The sequence below is a fragment of the Leucoraja erinacea genome, chromosome 22 (genome assembly GCF_028641065.1).
Source record: "Leucoraja erinacea ecotype New England chromosome 22, Leri_hhj_1, whole genome shotgun sequence".
Lineage (NCBI taxonomy): Eukaryota > Metazoa > Chordata > Chondrichthyes > Rajiformes > Rajidae > Leucoraja > Leucoraja erinaceus.
This window is the reverse complement of record NC_073398.1, coordinates 5,481,441-5,506,932: the sequence shown is the minus strand read 5'-3', so window position 1 is coordinate 5,506,932 and position 25,492 is coordinate 5,481,441. Positions and strand designations below refer to the sequence as shown.

The 25,492-nt window shown below is 48.1% G+C and overlaps 1 protein-coding gene across 1 annotated transcript in view; it reads left to right on the top strand.

Moving 5' to 3' along the window:
• Nucleotides 1-25,492, top strand: part of LOC129707666 (inositol 1,4,5-triphosphate receptor associated 2-like) — a 143,662-nt gene that overhangs the window by 36,845 nt on the left and 81,325 nt on the right. The window contains exon 9 of the mRNA XM_055652824.1: nucleotides 20,682-20,743. Within this exon, the coding sequence (XP_055508799.1) occupies nucleotides 20,682-20,743 (62 nt within the window). The remainder of the gene's footprint in view (nucleotides 1-20,681; nucleotides 20,744-25,492) is intronic.

Genomic DNA, 25,492 nt, shown 5'->3' with positions numbered 1-25,492 from the left:
ATTCCTGCACCTATTTTCTATGTTTCTATGTTGGCTAAAGGGCCTGTTCCACTTTCACGACCTCTGCCGAGTTTGCCCTTGACTCGTACTCGCAGCATGGTCGTAGGCAGGTCGTGATGTTAGTCGTAGGTACTCGTGGCATCACGTAAGTCGGGGCGTTTTTCTAGCCTGATGAAAAATGTCCACGAGTAAAAAAGGTTGTGAATTAGGTCGTGAAAGTGGGACAGGCCCTTTAGAGAAACAAAGAGGGTAGAAAGGAACTGCAGATGCTGGTTTACACCGAAGATAGACACAAAGTGCTGGAGCAACTCGGCGGGACAGGCAGCATCTCTGGGGATAAGGAATTGGTGACCCATTGCTCAGAAACAAACAGTTCTTTGTTGGAAACTTGGAATAAGTGAAATGCCATTAAAACCAGTGCCGAGACCTCAACAATAATCTCGATGGAGGCAGTGAAAATATGTTGATGGGAACTGCAGATGCTGGTTGACATGGAAGATAGACTAAAGCCCCTGTCCCACATAGGAGACCGAAACAGCAACCTCTGGTGACCTTGCCCGCCACCCAAGGTTTCCATGAGGTCACCGGAGGTTTTGGTCACTCTCCCTAATGGTGGAAAGTGGTTTCCGCGTGGTCGAGGCTTCATCTAGGTCGCTGCTATTTTTTCATCACGATTAAAACCGGCCTCGACTAAAAATAGGTTGCCGTTTTAAAAATCGATCATTTTTTAGTCGCAGGTCTTGTGGAAGCCGGTTTTCTTCATAGTCGAGGAAGGTTTTCAACATGTGCCTGGGAGGTGGTAGGAGGTTGCAGGTCACCCCTTGATTTTTTATTTTGGGTGACGTGCAAGGCCAAACAGAGGTTGCTGTTTGGGTCTTCTAAGTGGGACAGGGGCTTCTCCCTGACGTCTGATCAAGGGCCTCGACCCGAAACCTCATCCTTTCCTTCTATCCAGAGATGCTGCCTGTCCCGCTGAGTTACTGCAGCATTTTGTGTCTCTCTTTGAAGGCAGTGAAAGTTTGGTTAGTAAATTTGCTGGTAACGTTAAAGATAGTTGGTTGAGGAGAAGATACAAGGAGGTTATAAAGAGATGTAGAGAATTAAATGCACGGACAAAGATTAGACACATGGAGCTTTATTGGGGGAACATTTTAGCAGAGAACAAATTAGGCGTATTATCCAAATGTTGGGAGATTGCAAAATTCAGAGATGTTGAGAGATATGAAGATGCAATGAACTGCAGATGCTGGTTTACAGAGTTTACCAAGATGTAGAAGGAAATGAGGTTCTTGTTCAGAAGGAAAAAAGCAGAATGGAGCAGTCACTGGCTGTGGCTGAAGAGAAAAGATGCTGTCTGGGCTGCCACGTGACCATCTAGAGGCTAACCATAAGATGATCGCCCTGCGGTGGGCCTGCCTCGACTGAGGGCGTCTTGTGATAATAGGCCGAAACACCCAGTGATGTTGAGATACACAACTGAGATTGTGGCTTATTGATACCAAAATCACTTAGTGGTCACCCCCAAGAATACCGGGTGTCAGTTGTGGTGAAGAACCTTAGGGATTGTAACATCCAGTCCCACTAATCAATTTGTTCAGAATTTGTAAAAGACTGGAATATAAGAGAAAATCATTGTTTCTTGTGAGGGCAAATAAATATCAGAGTAGATTATGCTTCAGTTGTCCAGAGTGGTGTTGAGACCGCGATTGGAGTCGTGTGCGTAGAATTTGTTTCCCTTTTTAAAAGTAGAGATGTGAGTGGGTAGGAAGTAGTACAGAAGAGGATTACCTATCTGTAGGAAGCAACTACAGATGCTGGTTTAGACCAACGATAGACACAAAATGCTGGAGTAACGAGGAGCGGCCTCCAACAGGAGAAGACCGGGGACTCTGGTGCCGACGACTCACCGTCACCGTCGCGGAGCTGGCCGAGTCCGGAGCGGGTGGAGCAGTGGTGGAGCGCTGCTGTTGCTGCGGCCTGACCTCCGGAGATTCGGAGGCTGCAACTGCGGGTCTGGTGGACGGCGGCACCAGGAGCCCGCGGGTCCCTGGAGGGAGACCGCTTTTCAGGGCTCTCGCAACGGCGACTTCTCCTGCCCGAGTTGCGGGGTCGAAGAGCTCCTGGAGCGGGGCCTGACATCACCGCCCCGCGCGGCTTGGAATGGCCGCGGGACTCTGCGAGCGCACGCCGGGGGCTCTAACACCAAGACCCGGTGTGCGACCTCGCACCACCCGGCGTGGCTTTAATGGCCGCGGGACAATCGCCATCGCCAGCCGGGGGCTTTGACTTTGACTCTGACATCGGGGAGGGGGGGGGGGAGAGCAGTGCAGTGGAGAGATAAGTTTTTTGGCCTTCCATCACAGTGATGTGATGGATGTTTATGTAAATTATGTTGTGTCTTGGGTCTATTTGTTTGTAATGTATGGCTGCAGAAACAGCATTTCGTTTGGACCTCAAGGGGTCCAAATGACCATTAAATTGAATCTTGATCTTGATCTTGAACTCAGCGGGACAGGCAGCATCTATGGAGAAAAGCAATGGATGATGTTTCAGGTGGGGACCCTTCTACAGACTGAAGAAGGGTCTCGACCCGAAACATCACCCATGCCTTCTCTCCGGGGATGCTGCCTGTCCCGCTGAGTTACTCCAGCATTTTGTGTCGATCATAGGTTTGCCTATCTTCTATCTGGCAGGATCAGTTTGGTCTTAGGATATTGCTTTTATATATTGGAGGTTAGCAGAGAGAGAATGGGCATTCAACGCCCCCCCACCCCCCCTCTCCCCCAGTGGGTCTGCGGTGAGGGGATGTGGGGGTTGATAGGCAGATGGATGAAAAGACAGAAGGTGTGAGATAAGGATAAAAATTGGGAATTGTGAAGCCAGTGGAAGGAATGTGGGTAAAAAGGGAGGGGGGGACTTGGATGGGGTTACTTAAAATTGGAGAATTCAATCTTCATGCTGTTGGGTTGTGTGGGCCAGTTGGGCCGAAGGGCCTGTTTCTGCACTCTATGACTGCATAAAACAGAGAGGCAGCTTGTTTTTGGTGAGGCGATCCATCCTGGACCACATCACCCCGATTCTGGCCTCTCTCCACTGGCTCCCTGTGCGCTTCCGAATACATTTCAAATATAGAAAGCCCTTAACGGGCTTGCCCCCACCTACATCAAAAGCCTGCCTACTCACCACACCACCTCCAGGTCCCTCAGATCGGCCGACTTGGGGTTACTGAACATCCCGCGGTCTAGGCAGAAGCTCAGGGGCGACCGTGCCTTTGCGGTTGCAGCTCCTAGACTGTGGAACAGCATCCCCCTTCCCATCAGAACTGCCCCCTCCATCAACTCTTTTAAGTCAAAACTTAAAACTTATTTTTTACTCTCAAGCCTTTCTTGAGGTCCTCTGAGGGAGTGGTGTATGTATGTATTTATGTATGTACTGTTAGATCTATGAACCACTGTTGCAGGGCCAGATTTACATATAAGCTGGACAAGCTTCAGCTTAGGGCCTCGAGATCTAGGGGGGCCTCGCAGAGCCCGATTTACCACTAGGCTTCATAGGCTGAAGCTTAGGGCCTCGAAATCTAGGGGGCCTCCGGCCAAGGCAGGACACCTACCGTTCAACTCTGGGCGACCCCCCTCTCTATCTCTCTCTCTCTCCCTCTCCGCCCCCCCGCTATCCGTATCCGGGCTGCCGGGTCTCCTCTCACCGCTCGCTCCTCATCCACCGGCACGGCAGGCCGCCTTGCACACACGCATTGCTGCGGCCTGCACGTCCTCCCCCCTGCACATGCGCACAACCACGGCCAGCACATCATCGGCCGCCCTGCGCATGCGAACTGCCATGGCAACTAGTCGGCGGTGGGCACTTTCTCCCTCGCTTTGAATTGTGGGAGATTTGGCCGCCATTGCTGTCCGGTCGCTGCCTCGCCGCCAGTGCTGAAAACCAACGCAGAATCACTCCCTGACCCTGGATCAGGAGTAACTCTCTGGAGTAACTCTTGCTTCTGGTTTCCTGGTCCTCCATAAATATTCTAAATGGAATTTAAACTGGAGGTGGTGGAGGGCTGAACAATAACAGCCTATTGCATATTATCTGTTTATTTATGTCTATGGTACACACTGAACTTGTATCTCCTGTTCTGTATTATGTTCACATGTTCTGTTGTGCTGCAGCAAGCAAGAATTTCATTGTCCTATCTGGGACACATGACAATAAAACTCTCTTCACTCTTGACTTGGACTTAAACAAAAAAGGGTTCTTGGGGAAAAAAGAGGTACCTTAAATTTAGTTGCGCCTGGTTGGGTGAAGACTATTCCATGCTTTAATTGTGCGGGGGAACTCCATGGAGCAGCCAGCAACGCAGGATAGAAGATATTGGGTGACGTTTCGGGTAGAGACCCTTCTTTAGACTCCCTCTGGTTTTAGTGTCTTTAGTTTAATTTAAAGATACAGCGTGGAAACAGGCTCTTCGGCCCACCGAGTCCATGCTGACCCTGACAGGGCTGCCAACTCTCACGCTTTGAGTGTGTGACTCACGCCCTCAAGCCAACTCTCACACCCTCAAGCTGATCAGAAGTTTCTCACGCTCAGTGGTGAGAAATTTTTGTGATCAACGAAAACTTCAAAACTCGGATAAACTGCGTGGTCCGCGGGTGTTGGAGAGCCGTGGCTGCGGGAGGGATGGGGGCAGAACCAGCGGCGGGAACAGATGCGGGGAGCCAGGACTTGCGAGTGTTTGCGGCGCTGTCGAGATTGCGGGGCTGCAGCTCCGGCCATGGAGCGCTCCGGACAGTGCGAGTGTCCCGGGCCGCGGAGCCGTCGGAAGCACCGCTGCTGCTGCCGCGAGAGTCTCTGTGCCGAAGGGACCGACTCTCAAAGGGAGGTGGAGAGAGAGAGAGAGAGGGCAAGGAGACAGTGGGGAGCGAGAGGGGTGAGGGGAGAGTCAGGGGGGGGGGGGGGGGGGAGGGAGAGAGAGGGGAGGGGGGGGGGGGGTGAATGGAGAGAGGGGGGTTGGTAAAAGGAGAGAGAGCAGAGGGAGAGGGAAAAAAAGGTAGGGGAGAGAGAGAGAGAGGGAAGAGTGAGAGGGGGGAGTGAGAGGGAAGAAAGAGGGAATAGCGAGGGGGTGGAGAGGTAGGAGAGGGTAGGAGAGAATGGGAGAGAGTGAGGTCGTAAAAGAGGGGGAAGAGGGGGGGGGAAAAGAGAGAAACGGGGGGGAAAGAGAGAGATGGGGGGGCAAAGAGAAAGAGGAGATAGAGACAGGAGAAAAGGGAGAGAGGAGGAAAGAGAGAGGGGGAGAGAGAGGGGGGAGAGAGGGAGAGAGAGGGGGAGATAGAGAGGAAAGGAGAAAGAGAGAGAGGTGGGAGAGAAGAGGAGGAGAGAGAGAAGAGAGGGGGAAAGAAAGGGGAGAGAGTTAGAGGAAAGAGGGGGAGAGAGAGGAAGAGGGGAGAGAGCGGAGAGAGGGGACAAGAGAGAGAGGGGGGAAGAGTGAGGTGGGACGGAGAGAGAGAGAGGGGAAGAGAGGAGAGACAGAGAGGGAGGGGGAAAGAGAGATGGAGGGGAGAGAGAGAGAGAGGGGGGTTGAGAGGAGAGAGTGCATCCTGGAGGACAACCAGTGGCTGCTGGAAGCAAGTACCAAGCACTGGGTAGAAACGGTGGAAGATAGTGGCCTTCAAATGGGGGTGGTTGGAGAAAGCATCCTGCTTGCCTGCTAGATTTTCACTTACTGTAACTGCAGGAAAAATGTTCCCGATGTTGGGGGCGTTCAGAACCATGGGCCACAGTTTAAGAATAAGGGGGGGGGGGGGGGGCAGTTAGGACTGAGATGGAGGACAAACTTTCTTCACCCAGAGAGTTGTGAATCTGTGGAATTCTCTGCCACAGAAGGCAGTGCAGGCCAATTCACTGGATGTTTTCAAGAGAGAGTTACATTTTGTTCTTGAGGCTAACGACATCAAGGGATATGGGGAAAAAACAGGAAAGAGGTACTGATTTTAGATGAATAACCATGATCATATTGAATGGGAAGTGCTGGCTCGAAGGGCCGAATGGCCTGTTCCTGCACCTATTTTCTATGTTTCTATGCTTGAGTATATGGCAATAAAACTCGATCACTTGATTTTGAAGCATTCATGCATGGTGGAGGTATAATGTAGTCATAGAGCGATACAGTGTGAAAACAGGCCCTTCGGCGCAACTTGCCCACACCCGCCAATAATGTCCCAGCTACACTACCTGCTTTTGGTCCATACCTCCAAACCTGTCCTATCCATGTATCAGTCTAACTTTTTCTTAAATGTTGGGATAGTCCCTGCCTCAACTACCTCCTCTGGCAGCTTGTTCCATACACCCAAAGTTACCCCGTAAAAAGTTACCTCTTAAAAATACTTCATACAAAAAACATTAAAATCATACTTCTACAGTGCACTAAAACATGATTTTAATACATCAAATTTCAAAATGTTCCTACCCTTGGAGCGGGGACCCTCTTCTTCCACACCCTCTCCCCACTCGGTTGCTCCACTCCCTCACCGGGTACCCCCAAGGCCAGTGATCAGTGATCGCACAGCCTCCCCCCTTTCAAAAACGCTCCAATCCAATTTAAAGCATATATATTGCATTCAAGTGTAAGTTAAAAGACTCGCTGCAGTATGCACCGTATTGCACAATTCCAATCGGAGTGGGACACACTCCTCCCACCCCCCCCCCCCCCTCCTCCACACCCACTCCCTCCTCCCACCCAACCCCCCCTCCCACCCACCCCCCACCCCCCCCCCCCCCCCCCCCACCGGTCGCTATGCTCCCTCGGGCTTGGTCTCTCGCAATTTCTCACTCCCAACTCTCACCCAATGTTGGCAGCCCTGCCACTAATCACCCGTACACTAGTTCTTTCCCACACATTACCGGAGTAAGTCTTTTATTCTCTCACATCCCAGTTTGATCAATGAAATCCTTACTTGCAGCAGCACAACAGAATATGTAAACATAGTACTCTGTAAACAATGGTATAAACAAGAAACCAAAACGGTGTATATTTATATATGAATATATAACTATATAAGTGTGTGTGTGTGTGTGTGCGCGTGTGATATATATATACCCACACACACTCACAATTTCCCTCCTGGGATTAATAAAGTTCTATCGTATAGTATCGTGTGTGTAGGAAGGAACTGCAGAATCTGGTTTAAACTGAAGATAGACACAAAAAGCTGGAGTAACACAACAGGTCAGACAGAATCTCTGGCCAAAAGGAAAATATTACGTTTTGGGTTGGGTCTGAAATATGTTCCTCAACACCTTTGGAATGTGGAAGGAAACAAGAGCACAGGGAGAAAACCCTTGTGATCAAAGGGAAAAGGAGCAAACTCCATACAGACAGCACCCATATTCAGGGTCTCTGGCACTTTTAGGCAGCAACTTTATGGCCAATGTACTGCCCCATAGCCTTGAACTTAATTAAAACGACAAGTGTGGCAAGGGGGGGTGACATGAAATAGAAAGGAAGAGGTAGAGACAGTAGGCTGTGGGAGAGCTGGGAATGGGAGGGGAAGGAGGGAGAAAGCAAGGGCTACCTGAAATTAGAGAAGCCAATGTTCATACCGCTGGGGTGTAAACTGCCCAAGCAAAATATGAGGTACTGTTCCTCCAATATGCGGTGGGCCTCACTCTGGCCATGGAGGAGGCCCAGGACAGAAAGCTCAGATTCGGAATGGGAAGGGGAGTTGAAGTGTTGAGCCACCGGGAGATCAGGTTGGTTATTGCGAACTGAGTGGAGGTGTTGTACGAAGCGATCGCCAAGCCTGCGCTTGGTCTCACCGAGGCTGATCATACGCTGAATAATCCAACCACATTGGTGTTTGGAAGTGGAAAGAAATAATAGAAATTGCATTCATTGCAACGTGTAAAAAGAGTTGAGATACTGTCTTGTAATTTTGCTGCATGTCATTGTGGTATATATCATGTCTTGATTGGTGAATGTTTAGTTTGTGACTTTATTTGAAGCAGAAATAATATGTGAATGCTTCATTGAGCATAATTTCCGACTGGTAACTACGCACTTCGTCCGAGCACATTATCGCATGCGTCATGCAAGCCGTCTTAAATGACCACCTAAACTGTCATTTGGCAACTTAAAAAGCTGCCTAGGTTGCCCGGCTGACAACAGAGAAAAAAAATTAAGTGAGAGCCCTGCAAGGTGTATAATATTTTTGACACTGTCATAGGCCTTTCTTACATATGCTGTCACAACGCACTGTAGGCGCTAAACAACCCGTCAGTAATTTTCCTTGCCCTCCATTTCAGAATAATGGTGTTTTAAGCCAATAACTCGACACTAGCAGTGGCAATAAATAAATAAATAAATAAAACACAGCTTTCCAGCCCTTATCTTATTGGCCTCGCTCGGCTGCAAATCGGTGTCAATCTGGTGGACCATCTTCCTCTAGTCGTGGGGGTGGGTGATTGGGGGGGGCGGTGATTGGAATATTATACACCTTGCAGGGCTCTCACTTAATTTTTTTTCTGTTGTCAGCCGGGCAACCTAGGCAGCTTTTTAAGTTGCCAAATGACAGTTTAGGTGGTCATTTAAGACGGCTTGCATGACGCGTGTAATAATGTGCTCAGACGAAGTGTGTAGTTACCAGTGGAACAGTAGTCACAAGTGAAACAGCTTACGGCCTCTCTTCATCTACCCCGGCCCTGCACTGTTGTATAACGTTAGTACCTCCACCAATGTAAAGTAATTTGATCAACGAGAGTTGTGTGTTAAAATGTGCTATAGAAATAAAATTGATTTGACTTGACTTGAGCAGCTGCCCCGCTCTCCCTGGGAAGAGGACCTTCAACAACTAAAGGGCCTGTCCCACTGTACGAGCTAATTCAAGAGTTCTCCCGAGTTTCCCCGGGATTCGAACTCGGAGAATTACAGTAATGGCCGCTCGTAGGCACTCGGGGATCTCGTGGACATTTTTCAACATGTTGAAAAAATCTTCACGAGTCTTCCCGAGTCTCCCCGAGAACTTGCCGTTAGCGTTACGAGCCGCTAAGAGACGTCCCCGAGCTCCAACGTACCCGCTACGTACATTCTACGTGCTCACCACTAGTTTGATTTTTTTTTTTTAACTCAGGAGAGGTCTTGAATTAACTCGTACAGTGGGACAGCCCCATTAGTGTCCTGATTGCCCACACACAAGAGTGTGATGTAGGGGGATATAGGGAGCAATCTCCTGTCTCTGCCTCAATTAGGGTAACGGTCTTGACAGAAGGGACAGGGTTCTTTACCCAGAACCGGGGGTTCGAGAACCAGAGGACATAGGTTGAAGGTGAGAGGGGAAAGATGTAACAGAATTGTGAGGGACAATGTTTACCGTACAGTGAGGGTGGGTGTACAGAAGGTGCTGCCAGAGGACCTACTTCAGGCAGATACTGCAGCAACATTTAAAAGGCATTTGGACAGATACTTGGATGGGACAGGATTAGAGGGAATGTATATGACTCACCTTTCCTGTTGGAGATCTATCAGAAGCGGAGCATCCGCAGAGCCATCTCCATTATTAAGGACCCCTATCATCCATCACACCACATCTTCTCCATTCTGCCATCTGGGAAGAGGTACAGGAGCATCAGCTGCAGAACCAGCAGGATGCTACACAGCTTCTTCCCACAGGCAACATGACTGGTTAACGGACTGCGTCCCCTCCCCATACATCATACACCAACACACCTAACCTCGCCCATACTTTGACAGCTAGACACCTGTCAAAGCAAAGCCACTGTTCGGTCTGAATATCTGTTTTTTATTTCATTTTTCAGGCCTATTTTAGATATGGTAATTTTAATTTTTAAAGCTATATGTATTTATTCTGTTTTTATTAACTGCACTGACGGGAACTGATTGAGAAATTGAGAAACTGAATACTGATGGAACTGCAGATGCTGATTTACACCGAAGAGGGAAATGGGGCAAACGCAGGCAGGTGGGAATAGTGCAGATGGGGCAGCTTGGGCAAGTTGGGCCGAAGGGCCTGTTTCCATGCTTTATGACTGTGATGAATACCGAGTGACACTGCCAACCAGGGGATTTTTTTCGCTCTACCCTGTTTCTCCATTATGTACACCTTGGTCGCATGGACTGGTTAGACCGAAGGAACTACGCTGAGCTGCACAACTCCATCTACTCCCACTTTACCACCACACGGAGATCAATCTTTCAACAATGAAGAGGAAGTAATCGAGGCAGAAAATATAACAACATTTAAAAGAGTAGACACGGCGAGGAAAGGCTTGATGGATATGGCTCAAGCGGGCGGCACAGAGTCGCAGCGGTAGAGTTGCTGCCTCACAGCGCCAGAGACCCGGGTTCCATCCTGACTATGGTTGCTGTCTGTACAGAGTTTGTACGTTCTCCCCGTGACCTGTGTGGGGTTTTGCTCCGGGTGCTCCGGTTTCCCCCCACACTCCAAAGATGTACAGTTTTACAAGTTAGTTGACTTTGGTAAAGATTGTAACTTGTCCCTAATGTGTAGGATAGAGCTAGTGTATGGGGATCACAGGTCAGCATGGACTCAGTGGGCCGAAGGGCCAGTTTTCACACGGTATCTCAAAACTAAAATGGGACCAGCTTAGATGGGGCAACTTGGACAGCATGGATGATTTGGGCCAAAGGGCGTATTTCCATGCTGAAAATGACTGTCTCTAAGTCCACTGGGCCTACTGCTCCCACAAAGTATATATGTTTTCCCTCAAACTGAACCCACCCTCATATTTTGCTTGGGTAGTTTACACCCCAGTGGTATGAACATTGACTTCTCCAATTTCAGGTAGTCCCTGCTTTCTCCCTCCTTCCCTTCCCCCTTCCCAGTTCTCTGACTAGTCTTACTGTCTCTGTCTACATTCTGTCTTTGTCCCGCGCTCTCCCCCCACATTAGTCTGAAGAAGGGTCTCGACCTGAAACATCACCTATTCCTTCGCTCCATAGATTCTGCCTCATCCGCTGAGTTTTTCCAGCATTTTTGTCTATCACCCTTTAAGAATGTATGTAAGAAGATACATCCTTTTATTGAATGAACTCATTTCCTGATTTTTTTTCCTTTAAGCACCTTCTCTGCACTTTATTTAGGTCATCTCTGTGGGGAGTGCCATTGTAATTACCCTTCCGAAGAAAGGTCACCATCTGAAGTGTGAAATGTTTTACTCCCACACAGATGACGTTCAAAGTTTGAAGTGTTTAGAGCACCTTTTAAGAACACTTTTTACCCTCAGCTAAAATCAACACACGGTACAGTAAACCTGAGGAAGGGTCTCAACCCGAGATGTCACCCATTCCTTTCTCCAGAGATGCTGCCTGACCCGCTGAGTTGCTCCAGTCTTTTCATAAGATCATAAGTGATAGGAGCAGAATTGGGCCTTTCGGCCTATCAAGTCTCATCAACCATTCAATCATGGCTCGTCTATCTCTCCCTCCTAAACCCATTCTCCTGCCTCCTCCCCATAACCTCTGACACCTGAACTAATCAAGAACCTATCTGTCTCTGCCTTAAATATATCCACTGACTCGGGCCTCCAAAACCTTCTGTGGCAAAGATTTCCACAGATTCACCAGCCTCTGACTAAAGAAATTCCTGCTCATCTCCTTCCTAAAAGAGCGTCCTTTTATTCTGAGGTAATGTCCTCTGATCCTGGACTCTCCCACGAGTGGAAACATCCTCTCCACATCCACTCGACCCAGCAGGCCTTTCACTATTCAGTAACTATGGCTTTACAGCAAGTATAAAGGAGAGGACTATCTAGGGAGTGTTTGAAAAGGAACTGCAGATGCTGGAAAATCGAAAGTAGACAAAAATGCTGGAGGAACTCAGTGGGTGAGGCAGCATCTATGGAGCGAAGGAAATAGGCAACGTTTCGGGCCAAAATCTCTGCATGATTGGACTAGAGAGAGCAGCACGGTGGCGCAGCAGTAGAGTTGCCATCTTACAGCGCCAGCGACCTGGGTTGAATCCTGACTATGGGTGCCGTCTGTAAGGAGTTTGTACGTTCTCCCCGTGACCTGCGCGGGGTTTTCTCCAGGATCTCTGGTTTCCTCCCACACTCCAAGGACGTACAGCTTTGTAGGTTAATTGGCTCTGTATAATTGTAAATTGTTCCTAGTGTGTAGGATAGTGTTAGTTTTTTTTAAACAAAAATAAATGTGATCAATTATTGCAAGAATAATATATACAAAATAATACCACACAAACCCACCACTATAATACAAAAACACCCAATTATCTAAACAAATATTCTTAAATGTCAAATACCCTCTTCAATAACAATATCTCCATCCTTGTTAATAATGCATTTTATTTGCTGGCATCTTTCTGGACACCCAAGGACACCTTACAAAAGTTAACAGAAGAGAAAAAAACATAGTCGGAGAAAAATAAATAATAAGGACATCATCAATACACAAATTAAAGATAGAAATCGTTCCAAAGACACAAAATCAAAAACTCAAAAAACACACAATGTGAAGAGAAGGCAGCAGCAGCTAAACTGCGCCAGCGTCCACTCTCCCTTCCGACAGCCATCTTGGACACAGACTAACATGTTAACTTACACTTAGGATGCATTCCACCCACCGTGGTGCCCAGCGGTCCCAGAAATCCATCAGGTGTCACGTGGACGGCACGTAGTCCCTCTCTAAAACCACCCGGGCTGGATAATGTTGGTGTGGACCCAGGCTGGATCACGGGCTCGATGGGCCAAAGGGCCTGTTTCCGCGCTGCATGTCTAGACTAAACTAAACTAGCAGAGGCGGTTGTTTAGAGAATTAATTGCATAGAAACAATTGTTTTTTTTATCAGTCAATTAACTGTGTTCACTCACTCGCACAAATATTCCCAAACGAGAAATACTGGTCAGTTTGACCATTACAGCCGCTCGCTGACTCGCGTAACGATTACGTTCCGTCAACCCTTACCCAAGTCGTACTTCAATGGTCGATGCTTCATTGCTACATCGACAGACGTACAGTGAAATATTCTTTATTTGCGTACAGTTCACTACAGAATTGTCATATCCAAGCACAATCCCCGATTTGCAGAGTCCGGTCCAGTCCGTGCTCTCAGTCTCCTGGAGCGGTGCCCGATCCAGGCGAGCCCCAGGCTGCTGCGGGGCCTCCACCCGTCACCTCCATCCGGATCGTCCAGCGAACCGTGGCCCCTCTCCGCGCCCGTTTCCAAAATGGCGCCCAACCCTGGCGACTATTTGCGTGCTAGTCACAGAAGCAGAACTACAGTCACATATTACAATCGCTCCACACTGTATACGCTGTAGCGGCTCGATTGTAATCACGTATAGTCTTTCCGCTGACTGGTTAGCGCGCAACAAAAGCTTTTCACTGTACCTCAGTACACGTGACAATAAACTGAACTGAAACTGAAACAGCCCGGCCCCCTTCAGCCTTTGTGCCCCAGGGGGCTCCTCCTACAGCTGACCTGGAGGGTGCAGAAGATGAGACCCCGGTTCGCCCTCCTACCGACCCCTTGCTCTCGCCTCCACCGCTGCCGGCTCCCTCCGCCCTCCTCTCCGGTTCTCCGGACCTCAAGGGACGAGCAGCGGCCGGCTCGGTGGATCCCTTCACAGACCGCTGCCGCCCGGTCCTTCAAATTATACGTACATCAGAATTACCATCCCCACCCCCTGCCCAAAATAACACGCTGAGAGTATTAGAGTCATAGTCATACAACGTGGAAACAGGCCCTTCGGCCCATCTTGCCCACACCGGCCAACATGTCCCAGCTACACTAGTCCCACCTGCCTGCGCTTGGTCCATATCCCTCTAACTATTTCTTAAAAGGTGGGATAGTCCTAGCCTCTGGCAGCTTGTTCCACACACCCACCACCCTTTGTGTGAAAAAGATACCCCTCAGCTTCCTATTCAATCTTTTCCCCTTCACCTTGACCCTAAGTCCTCTGGTCCTCCATTCCTCTACTCTGGGTAAGAGATTCTGTGCATCTACCCAATCTATTCCTCTCATGGTATTATGCACCTCTATATGATCACCCCTCATCCCCCTGCGCTCCATGGAATAGATACCCAGCCTGCTCAACCTCTCCCTGTAGCTCACACCCTCTAGTCCTGGCAACATCCTCATAAATCTTCTCTGAACCCTTTCAAGCTTGACAATATCTTTCCAATAACATGGTGCCCAGAACTGAACACAATATTCTAAATGTGGTCTCACCAACGTCTTATACAACTGCAACATGACCTCCCAGCTTCTATACCCAATACTCTGACTGATGAAGGCCAATGTGCCAAAAGCCATTGATTGTCTCAGCGGCACCTGGCTGTGTCCAGAGCACTTTCTGTGCCGCACAGCCTTCTGGGTAAGCACCGCCGCCATTGCTGGCTTGTTTCTGATGTAAAAGCAGTTGTGGAAATTACAAACCGCCTCGATTGAACCAGAGACCGACTGCACCAATACTTGGTTTTACGCAAGTGTCAGTTTATGTAAGTGGCCTGTTGTGCAAGTCGGGAGTGTGTGTTCATTCTACGATGTAACTACTTCAGGAAGGATACTGTGACCTTAAAAGAGAAGAGAAACTAGTGTGAGCGGCCTTTAGTGGATGTTTTTTAAGCTCAATGACACATTCCTGCACTGATCCCTTAAATCCCTGAAGAGAATGGGGCAGCTTGGTGGCGCAGCGGTAGAGTTGCTGCCTCACATCGCCAGAGACCCAGGTTCGATCCTGACTATGAGTGCTGTCTGTATGGTGTCTGTACATTCTCCGGGACCGCCACGAGTATTCTCCGGGTGATTCGGTTTCCTCCTGCATCCCAAAAGGAGGTGTATGTTTTCACACTTTCTGTACCAGTTGCCTGACGGCAGAGGGGAGAAGAGGGAGTGACCGGGGTGAGACCGGCCGTCCTTGATTAAGCTGGTGGCCTTGCCGAGGCAGCGTGAAGGGTAAATGGAGTCAATGAAAAGGTGGTTGGTTTGTGTGATGGTGTGGGCTGCATCCACATAGCTTGCTGCCTTGGATGCAGATGCTCCCAAGCCGTGTTGTGATGCATCCGGATAAAAACGCTTTGTATGCTGTATCTGTAGAAGTTAGCGAGTTGTTGGGGACATGCCAAACTTCCTAACCCTTCTAAGGAAGTAGTGGCATTGGTGTGCTTTCTTGGCCATTGCTTTGATATGGGTGGTCCAGGACAAGTTGCTGGGGACATTTACTCTTAAGAACTTAAAACTTTCAACCATCTATCATTTATCATTTTATCATTTATCACTTAAAAATAAATTGGATAGGTATATGGACGGGAAAGGAATGGAGGGTTATGGTCTGAGTGCAGGTAGATGGGACTGGGTGAGAGTAAGTGTTCGGCACGGACTAGAAGGGCCGAGATGGCCTGTTTCTGTGCTGTAATTGTTATATGGTTATATCTCTACTATGTACCCAAATCTGAGGAAGGACATTCTTGCCATAGAGGGAGTGCAGAGACGGTTCACCAGACTGATTCCTGGGATGTCAGGACTGTCTTATGAAGAAAGACTGGATAGACTTGGTTTATACTCTCTAGAATTTAGAAGATTGAGAGGGGATCTTATAGAAACTTACAAAATTCTTAAGGGGTTGGACAGGCTAGATGCAGGAAGAATGTTCCCGATGTTGGGGAAGTCCAGAACAAGGGTTCACAGCTTAAGGATAGGGGGGAAATCCTTTAAAACCGAGATGAGAAGAACCTTTTTCACACAGAGAGTGGTGAATCTCTGGAACTCTCTGCCACAGAGGGTAGTTGAGGCCAGTTCATTGGCTATATTTAAGAGGGAGTTAGATGTGGCCCTTGTGGCTAAGGGGATCAGGGGGTATGGAGAGAAGGCAGGTACGGGATACTGAGTTGGATGATCAGCCATGATTATATTGAATGGCGGTGCAGGCTCGAAGGGCCGAATGGCCTACTCCTGCACCTAATTTCTATGTTTCTATGTTTCTATGTACCCCTTCACTTCCTGAAGTCGATCATTATGTCCTTTGTCTTGCTGACATTGCCCCCCCAGTAACTACTGAGCCCGTTTCTAGTATGAACCTTCCCTCTGAAGGCCTGGTGGTACGAATCCCGCTGCCTACACAAATACTGAAAAGGCTCTGGAAGAAATGGATCTGGAGGGCGGCAAGAACTTCAAAAGCAGATTGAGTGTCAAGATTCTGTAGCTACGCCCTGTGAATGTGCCGTCAGCTTCCTGCCCATCCTGCTACCAGCCTTGGGCACTGCTCAGCACACACACCCCCGTCACGCACTCAAAGTCACTTAGTTGTACTCTGCGCCACGCCCTCACGTGTAACCTCACAGCCACATCTCGGAGGTGGAGCAAGACAACGGTGACAACCAGGTCACCAAAACGCATCACACATTCGGGTGGCGCAGCGGTAGAGTCGCCGCCTCAAAGCGCGACAGACCCAGGTTCGATCCTGACTACCTGTGCTGTCTGTGTGGAGTTTGCAGATTCCCCCTGCTGTCTCCTCCCATCCCCCAGCCTTCGGGCTACTCCTCCTTTTCCCTTTCTTGTCCCCACCCACCCCCGCCCCCGATCAGTCTGAAGAAGGGTTTCGGCCCGAAACGTTGCCTATTTCCTTCGCTCCATAGATGCTGCTGCACCCGCTGAGATTCTCCAGCTTTTTTGTGTAACCTTCGATTCTCCAGCATCTGCAGTTCCCTCTTAAACCCCCTGTGATCATGTGGCTTATATCCAGGCCATCTGGTTTCCTCCCACATCTCGTGACATGGGATTATACGGTAATACATAAACCGCTATATGTAAATTGCCCCTAGCGTGTATGGAGTGGATGCGAAAGTGGGTAACAGAGCTAGTGTGAATGGGGTGATTAATGGACAGCATGGACTCGGTGGGCCGAAGGACCTGTTTCCATGCTGTACCTTTTAATCAATTAATCAATCAAATAGGAAATGCAGCAAAAACAGTCTTGTTATATATACAGTATACTGTATATAGATTGTGCAAAAATAATTTTTTTAAGAAGGAACTGCAGATGCTGGAAAATCGAAGGTAGACGAAAGTGCTGGAGAAACTCAGCGGGTGCAGCAGCATCTTTGGAGCGAAGGAAATAGACAATGTTTCGGGCCGAAACGTTGCCTATTTCCTTGGCTCCATAGATGCTGCTGCACCCGCTGAGTTTCTCCAGCACTTTAACCTCCTACCTTGTGCAAAAATAAACCGTGACAGTCTACAGGCTCATGCTGGCTGTAACTAGTGTTAAACCAACATTGCTTTTGTCGGCAGTGGGAGAGGCTGTGCGATGGAAGTGTCAAGTTTATGCAAAGCCACATGGTGAGTCAGTCTTCCTGTTACTGTAGCTTACAACACTCCTTCAAGTGTCAAGAGTGTTTTATTGTCACATGTCTCAGATAGAGCAATGAAAATCTTTCTTGCTGCAGCACAACAGAATACGTGAACATAATGCACTGTAAACAATATGATAAATGAGAGAGAAAAAAAGTTCAGTGTGTGTGTATATGTGTATATATATATATATATATATATATGTGTGTGTGTGTAAGTATATATATATACATACAAGTGTACACACACACGCGCGCGCGCGCGCACACACACACACACACACACACACACACATTGCACAATTATTGAATGGGAGAAGGAGTAAACATAATATCAGTTAGATTATTGTGCAAGCTATGTGTTGACAAGTTATAAGAGCATTCAAGCCATCAAGTCTACTCCGCCATTCAACCATGGCTGATCTGTCTCTCCCTCTCAACCTCTCTGCCTTATCCCCTCTCCTGCCCTATCCCCATAACCCCTAACACCCGTACTAATCAAGAATCTATCTATCTCTGACTTTAAAATATCCATTGACTTGGCCTCCACAGCCTTCTGTGGAAATGAATTGGGCAGAGCCCTTTTAAGTCTAGACTTAAAACTTATTTCTACTCACGAGCGTTTCTTGAGGTCCTCTGAGGGAGTGCTGTATGTATGTATTTCAAGAGAGTCAAGAGTCAAGAGTCAATTTAATTGTCATTTGGACCCCTAGAGGTCCAAACGAAATGCCGTTTCTGCAGCCATACATTACACACAAATAGACCCCAGACACAACATAATTACATTTAACATAAACATCCATCACATAGCTGTGATGGAAGGCCAAAAAAACTTATCTCTCCACTGCACTCTCCCCCCCCCGATGTCAGAGTCAAAGTCAAAGCCCCCGGCTGGCGATGGCGATTGTCCCGCGGCCATTAAAGCCACGCCGGGTGATGCAAGGTCGCACACCGGGTCTTGATGTTGGAGCCCCCGGCGTGCGCTCGCTGAGTCCGCGGCCATTCCAGCCGCGCGGGGCAGTGATGTAGGCCCCGTCCAGGAGCTCTTCGACCCCGCAAGCGCGGGAAAGTCGCCGTTGCAGAAGCCCCGAAAAGGGTCTCTCTCCAGGGAGCCGTGGGCTCCTGGTGCCGCCACCTGCCAAGCCTCCGACTCTCTCGTCAAATTAAGGATTCTGTACAAGTCTCATCCACTCTCCGGCAGCAGGCAGCTGCGGAGCAGCAGCGACTTCCGCTCGCTCCGGACTTGGCCAGCTCCACGACGGCAACGGTGAGTCGACACCTGAGTCCCAGGTCTCTTCCTGTTGGAGGCCGCTCCTCGTTGCGGCCTCAACGACACCCGAGACCCGACGAGAAAAGGTCGGGTCTCCAGTGCAGGGAGAGATTCAAAAAGTTTCCCCCCCCCTCCCCCCCACACACACACCCCAACATAAAATAACAAAAACTACATAAAAACACAGACAGAAAATAATAAAAACGCGGACAGGCTGCAGAGGCCGCTGCTGGCCAGAGCCGCGCCGCCTACCGGATCTTATGTATGTATTGTTAGATCTATGTACCACTGCACGTTAGTACCTACACTGATGTGAAGCACTTTGGTCAACGAGAGTTGTTTTTAAATGTGCTATAGAAATAAACTTGACTTGACTTGACACAGATTCACCACCTTCTGGCTATAAAATACCACAGAAATTTACCTATGGAAAAGACAGTGAGCGCCCATCCCAAATCAAAACCAAAAAGGAACCCAACCCAGTTAAACGTCCATTGAAACTTGGAGCTGTGCATTTGGTTAACCTGCTAAGGCTTCTCCGCCAAACCCTTCAGGAAGGGCTCTGCCCAATTTTATTATTCCCCACTCAGAGTTGCGGGAAGTTTGCACAGTCCCATGGGATTCCAAGAGGAATAGTCCAACAAGAATGGGTGTTGGCGAGGCTAGTTCATGGCCATGCCAAAGCAAATTAGGATTCTGTACAAGTCTCATCAATCTCAAGAGGGCTGCGGACTGGACTTCCTCTCAACTGATTGAGGTGGCTCTGGAGACATAACATTCCCAGAAATAGTTCTGTATTCTTGTGTGTGAATACCCAGACTTTATCCTAGGCATATCTTCCATTCGTTTGTCCTTAGTACCGTCTATCTCTCTTGTTCCTCTTTCGCCTGACTCAGTCTGAAGAAGGGTCTCGACCCGAAATGTCATCTATTCCTCTCTATCAACGTTGCTTTCGTCCGCCTGTCTGCTCGCTCGCCCTTGGATTAAGTAGCGCAGGATCAAGCTGTGAATTCATGCACAGGATGGAAACTGGAAACTAGGGGAACGCCATCCCCCTGCGTACCCCCACCCCCCATCCTCCCCCCATTTCCATCACTGCCTCACACACATTCATACACACATACACACACACACACACACATTCTCACACACACACCACACATCAGTTTCACACACACACACACACACACACACACACACACACACACACACACACACACACACACTATTCACACACACACACACATTTTGTTTGTTACTTGTAGGTACATGTGTGCAATTTTATATTAAAATGTAGCTTAGATCCGTTTGGTCCATTAACTCACGGGCACTTTTTAAGCGCACATTTTGATCACCTTAGAGATATAAAGTCTATAATAGACTTTATTTGAATTTCTATGATTCTACAGACCTTGGCTGGGAACCTGGGGCTCACCAAAATTGTTCCCAACCGGGCCCCGCACCTCGTAAGGCCGGCCCTGTTTGGTGTGTGTTTTTTTTTAACTAAGGCGACCATGCTGAGAAGAATACAGAAGAATAACCACACTGATCTGAAATCTTGATGGAAATGTAATGTCGGGGTGGGTGATGCAAGCTCGGTCAAAGTGCCAACTCAATCCTCGCGAAAGTTGTGTGCATTTAAGTTTCCTGTGACTTGCATTTGGCCAGGAAAAGAGGAACGATAAAATTATTCAACTGAAATGGCGTTTAGAATATCAAATGAAAAGGGCGGGGAGCGCAGAAATATGGCTTTACATAATCTTTGCCCTTTAGTAAATAGTTTTTTTTTAATTGGGTCAAGCTAATGCTCAGTTTTGTATCCACTCAGCAGCATTAACTTCCCCAAACTAGACGCCTGGTAGAAAAAGTTGCTATCCTACAAGTTTTAAATGCAACTCTGGAGGGTTAGATATGTTATCTTGACTCTTCTCATGTTCCTCCCCCATAAATGCATCTATTGTGCTATTGACCAAAGCAGGCAGCAGTCTGGAAGGGGAAATGTGATATCTCGTTAGAGTAATAGTGTTAAAGTTGTATTTCCGTGCCTAATTTGCCTAACTCTCTTTCTCACAGCAGCTATTCGATCGCCGAGAGAGGGGTTCTTTCAACAAGAATTGTGTGGACTGAAAATTCAGGTAATGACTGGTTTTCTTCAGTCGCGTGGGCACTGTGCAAGGTGTGAACGTTTAACTATGCAACTTGGAGATGAAATGTGACACTGTAGGTTTGTTGTGTAGACATTCTTTTTAAATGTAGGCACGTTAAACAGCACAGTAGTCACAGAGTGATACAGTGTGGAAACAGGCCCTTCAGCCCGAACATGCCCGCACCGGCCAACATGTCCCAGCTACACTGGTCCCACCTGCCTGCGCTTAGCCCATATCCATCCAACTCTGCCCTATCCATGTACCTGTCCAACTGTTTCTTAAACATTGGGGTAGTCCCAGCCTCGACTACCTCCTCTGGCAGCTCGTTCCATACACCCACCATCCTTCGTGTGAAAATGTTACCCCTCCGATTCCTATTAAACCTTTTCCCCTTCACCTTGACCTTATGTCTTCTGGCCCTCAATTCCCCTACTCTGGGCACGAGACTCTGTGCATCTAACAGGCCCTTCGGCCCACAATGTTTGTGCACAACATAATGCTAAACTAATCTCATCTGCCTGTATACGATCCCATGGACAGCACGGTAGCGCAGCGGTAGAGTTGCTGCCTTACAGCGCTTGCAACGCCAGAGACTTGGTTTTGATCCTGACTACGAGTGCTGTCTGTGCGGAGTTTGTACGTACTTCCCGTGACCGTGTGGTTTTTCTCCCGAGATCTTCGGTTTCCTCCCACACTCCAAAGACGTACAGGTTTGTAGGTTAATTGGCTTAGGATTGTATACTTGGTATAAGTGTAAACTGTCCCTAGTGTGTGGTGTAGGTTTGTGTAAATGTGCGGGGTTAGCTGGTCGGCATGGACTCGGTGGGCCGAAGGGCCAGTTTCTGCGCTGTATCTCTAAAAACTAATAGTGAAAACTTAATCCTCCGGTCCCTTTGCGTATCCATGTGCCTGTCTAAAAGCTTTATCAGCGCCACTATCGTGTGTGCCTCCACCACCATCCATGGCAGCACGCTCCAGGCACCCACCACATCACTTTTTAAACTTTACCCCTTTTACCTTAAAGCTATGCCCTGTAGTCTGTGATATTTCCACCCTGGAGGGAAAATGTTCTGACTGTCTACTCTGTCTATGGCTCTCCCGGATGATCAGCCATGATCACATTGAATGGCGGTGCTGGCTCGAAGGGCCAAATGGCCTACTCCTGCACCTATTGTCAATTGTGTTTTATTTCTCATTTTCTCTATTAGGTTTTCCCCTCAGCCTCTGAAGCTGCAGAGAAAACAATCCCAAGTTTGTCCCAACTTCTTGTAGCATTACCTTGTGGCCATCACTGCCGAAGAGTCCACCAGGGACTATACTGGAAGTTGATGAGAGTGGGTCTGGCCTAGCGGGGGCTGTGCAGCCTGTGGGCCTGGATGGAGGTCATGAAGGTTGCGTAGGGGGGCATGTCAACAGAGGGTTGTGGTAGGGTATTCCGGAGGGAAATTGCTAAAGGGAAAAAATGACTGGAAGTAGGGAGTAGATGTGCAGAGCTGCCAAGTAGTACGGATTTTCGTATTTTGTACGGAAATGGAATAAGAATACGGATGTACGGATTTGCTTTGTAAAATACGGATTTTTTTTAAATCGGCCTGACTTCCTGTTTCATCTTGCTGCTTAAAAAATGCAAGGATATAAAAAGTCATACTGTACCTCTAACAATTATAGTAGATTAAATCTATTAGTATTTTAAATTTCAAGATCTGGATGATTATTTCTGTAAGCTTTGATCTGCTTGTCCCATACAGGTTTAAACAGCGCTGTCAGTTTAGCGCAAACAATGCAATGGGCTCTAATTATATCGCTACCAGCTGGAGCGCTATTGCCTTTACACACAGCGCTTGGCAGCACTATAGGTCACAGACTGTTCGGGGAGGGAGAAGGTGAGCGGGAGGGAGGGAGGAAAAAATGAAGGAGAGAGGGAGGAAGGGAGGGAGGGAGGGAAGGGGGAGGGAAAGAGAGAGGGAGGGAGAGGGAGGCTTCCAAAATGGCTTCTACATCATCATCTGATGCTAAAAGCAGGAAGCAGCCGTTCAAACAGAAGTATACAAAGAGATGGCAATGAATGCACTGTCAAGTAAGGTGCGTAGAAGACATATCAATTGGTAGCAACGTTATGCATTCTTGTACTCCTACATTGGTATGACCTCACATTAAAAAAAACAAAATTTCTGCAAAATGGCACCACGTGAAAATACTGCTTTCCGCAGCAAAATACTGATTTTCAGGTACTAGAATACTGAAATGCTCTGGCAAAACCTGACAGCTCTGGATGTGTGTTGTTGAACTACATATTGCTTGTTGCGGCTTCTTCTGGATCTTGTTGTTTTCTCTTTGACGTCCAAGTCAGCATCAAGGTCAATTGGGGCGGTGGAGTTGCTGCCTCACAGCGCCAAAGACCCGGGTTTGATCCTGTCTGTACGGAGTTTGCACGTTCCCCCCCCGTGTCCTGCATAGGTTTTCTCCGTGTGCTCTGGTTTCTTCCAAAACTAAAAAGACGTACAGGTTTGTAGATTACTTTGACTTCGGTAAATATTATAATTTGTCCCCGCTTGTAAGATAGTGCTAGTGTATGGGGTGATCACGGGTTGGCATGGACCCGGTGGGCTGAAAGGCATGTTTCCGTGCTGTATCTTTAAAAGAAAATAAAAGCTGACAAACTTTAATCCAGGTATCAATGAATTGTGATATTCAATTGCTTCCAAGTTTAAAATACAAAGTTATTCATCCTCTCCAAAGCTGCAATTTTTAAACCAGGTTTTGGAAGTTTTTTCTAGTTGCTCTGCCATTCCATCTACACTAGCTGGGATTGGATTATTCGATTCAGTTTTCTGTGAAAGGTGCTTTCCATTAGTCTATGTTGGCCTGGCTCGCCTCAACGGAGTTGCAGGTTTAAAAGACATGCAACAGTAGAAGAAGAAGAAGAAGAAGTTTAGTTTAGAGATACAGCACGGAAACAGGCCCTTTGGCCCACAGAGTCCACACTAACCAATGATCCCAGCACACTAACACTATCCTACACACACTGGGGACAATTTTTACATTTACACCAAGCCAATTAGCCTACAAACGTGTGCGTCTTTGGAGTGTGGGAGGAAAACGAAGGTCTCGGAGAAAACCCACGCAGGTCACGGGGAGAACGTAGGGACTTTACCCGTAGTTGGGACTAACTCGGGTCTCCGGCACTCCATTCGCTGGAAGGCACCAACTGTACTGCTGCTCCACCGTGCTGCCAAGAGTACGGAGCTTTTGCATTTTTCAGCTTGAAATTGTGCAATCTGGTGCATACTGTAGCGAGTCTTTTAACTTGCATTTGAATGCAATATTTATGCTTTAAATTGGATTAGCTATGAATAAGGTTAGGCGCAATTACATTCCACAGTAGAGCCCAGGCTCTGATCAACAGGTGAAGCACATGAATGATCTTAGTGTATTCATGTATGGAGATCAGATTGTAATCAAACACGTGGCCCATGTTGACCAACCTGGGTCTCACTGCACACCTGGTCCTACTCCTGACCCTGACTCCAGTTGCATACCTTCTCTCATTCCTGACCCTGAGTCCAGCCTTACACCTGGCCCCCTATTCTACCCTGATCATAGCTGCTTTCCTGCTGATGTTCCCAGTGCTAAACGCTCCCATTGTCCCAGCTTTGACTACATACCTAAGTACTATTCCAGACCTGGACTTTGGATGCACACTTGGCCTTGCTCCTAGCCCCTCTGCTCTGACGATATATCTGGCCTACACATAAACCCCATATCTGGCCCCCTGGACTTAACCTATTGCGTTCAAGTCCACAGGTGCTTATCGAATGCGGTAATCTTTTATGGGGCACTTCATGGACCATATTTTGTATCAGAATCAGATTTTATTCGCCAAGTATGTTTTGCAACATACGAGGAATTTCACTGGCCAGATCAGTCATTCAATTAAAAGCAACAGACTCAAAAACACATTTTAACATGTACATCCACCACAGTGACTCCTACACATTCCTCACTGTGATGGAAGGCGAAATAAAGTTCAAGTCCTTCCTTTTTATCTTCCTCGGTCCGGGGCCTTGAGCCCTCCGTTGACGGGACGGTCTTGACTCCTGTAGCCGGCGGCGTTCGGGCCCTCCACGTCGAGGCGTTGTCAGCTCCCCCGTGCCGGGCGATTGAACCTCGCGTCGGGGCTGGTCGAACCTTCTGCGGCGTTGGAGCTCCCGACTAGCCTCTCCCGAGACTGCGAGCCCTTGATGGTAAGTCCGCAGGCCGCGGTGGGAGCGATCCCAAGCAAGGGATCCGCTCCAATGTTAAGTCCGCGCCTCACGGTAGGGCTCACGACAGTCCGAGGATGGTCTCTAGCTCCACCGATGGTAGGCCGCAGAGCCCGGAGAATGTGATCCAAAAATTGATCACATCTCCGGGAAGGTAGGAACATGAAAAAAGTTTCCCCCGGTCCCCTTCCCCCTCCCCCCACATAAAACAAACCGAAGTACATTAAAACAAACTTTTAACAAACGCTAAAAATAACAAAAAGATGAAAAAACGAACAGACTGCCAGCAGGTGGCCCTGGTGGTATAACAAAATTTGCTACATCCATTGGCTTCCTTGTTATCCATTGGCTTTCGTTTGGACCTCGAGGGGTCCAAATGACAAATAAATTGTATCTTGTATCTTGTATCTTGTATCTAACATGCTAGTTACTTTGTCAAACTGTCCTGAAGTCATTTTCACCCTCACTATTTTCA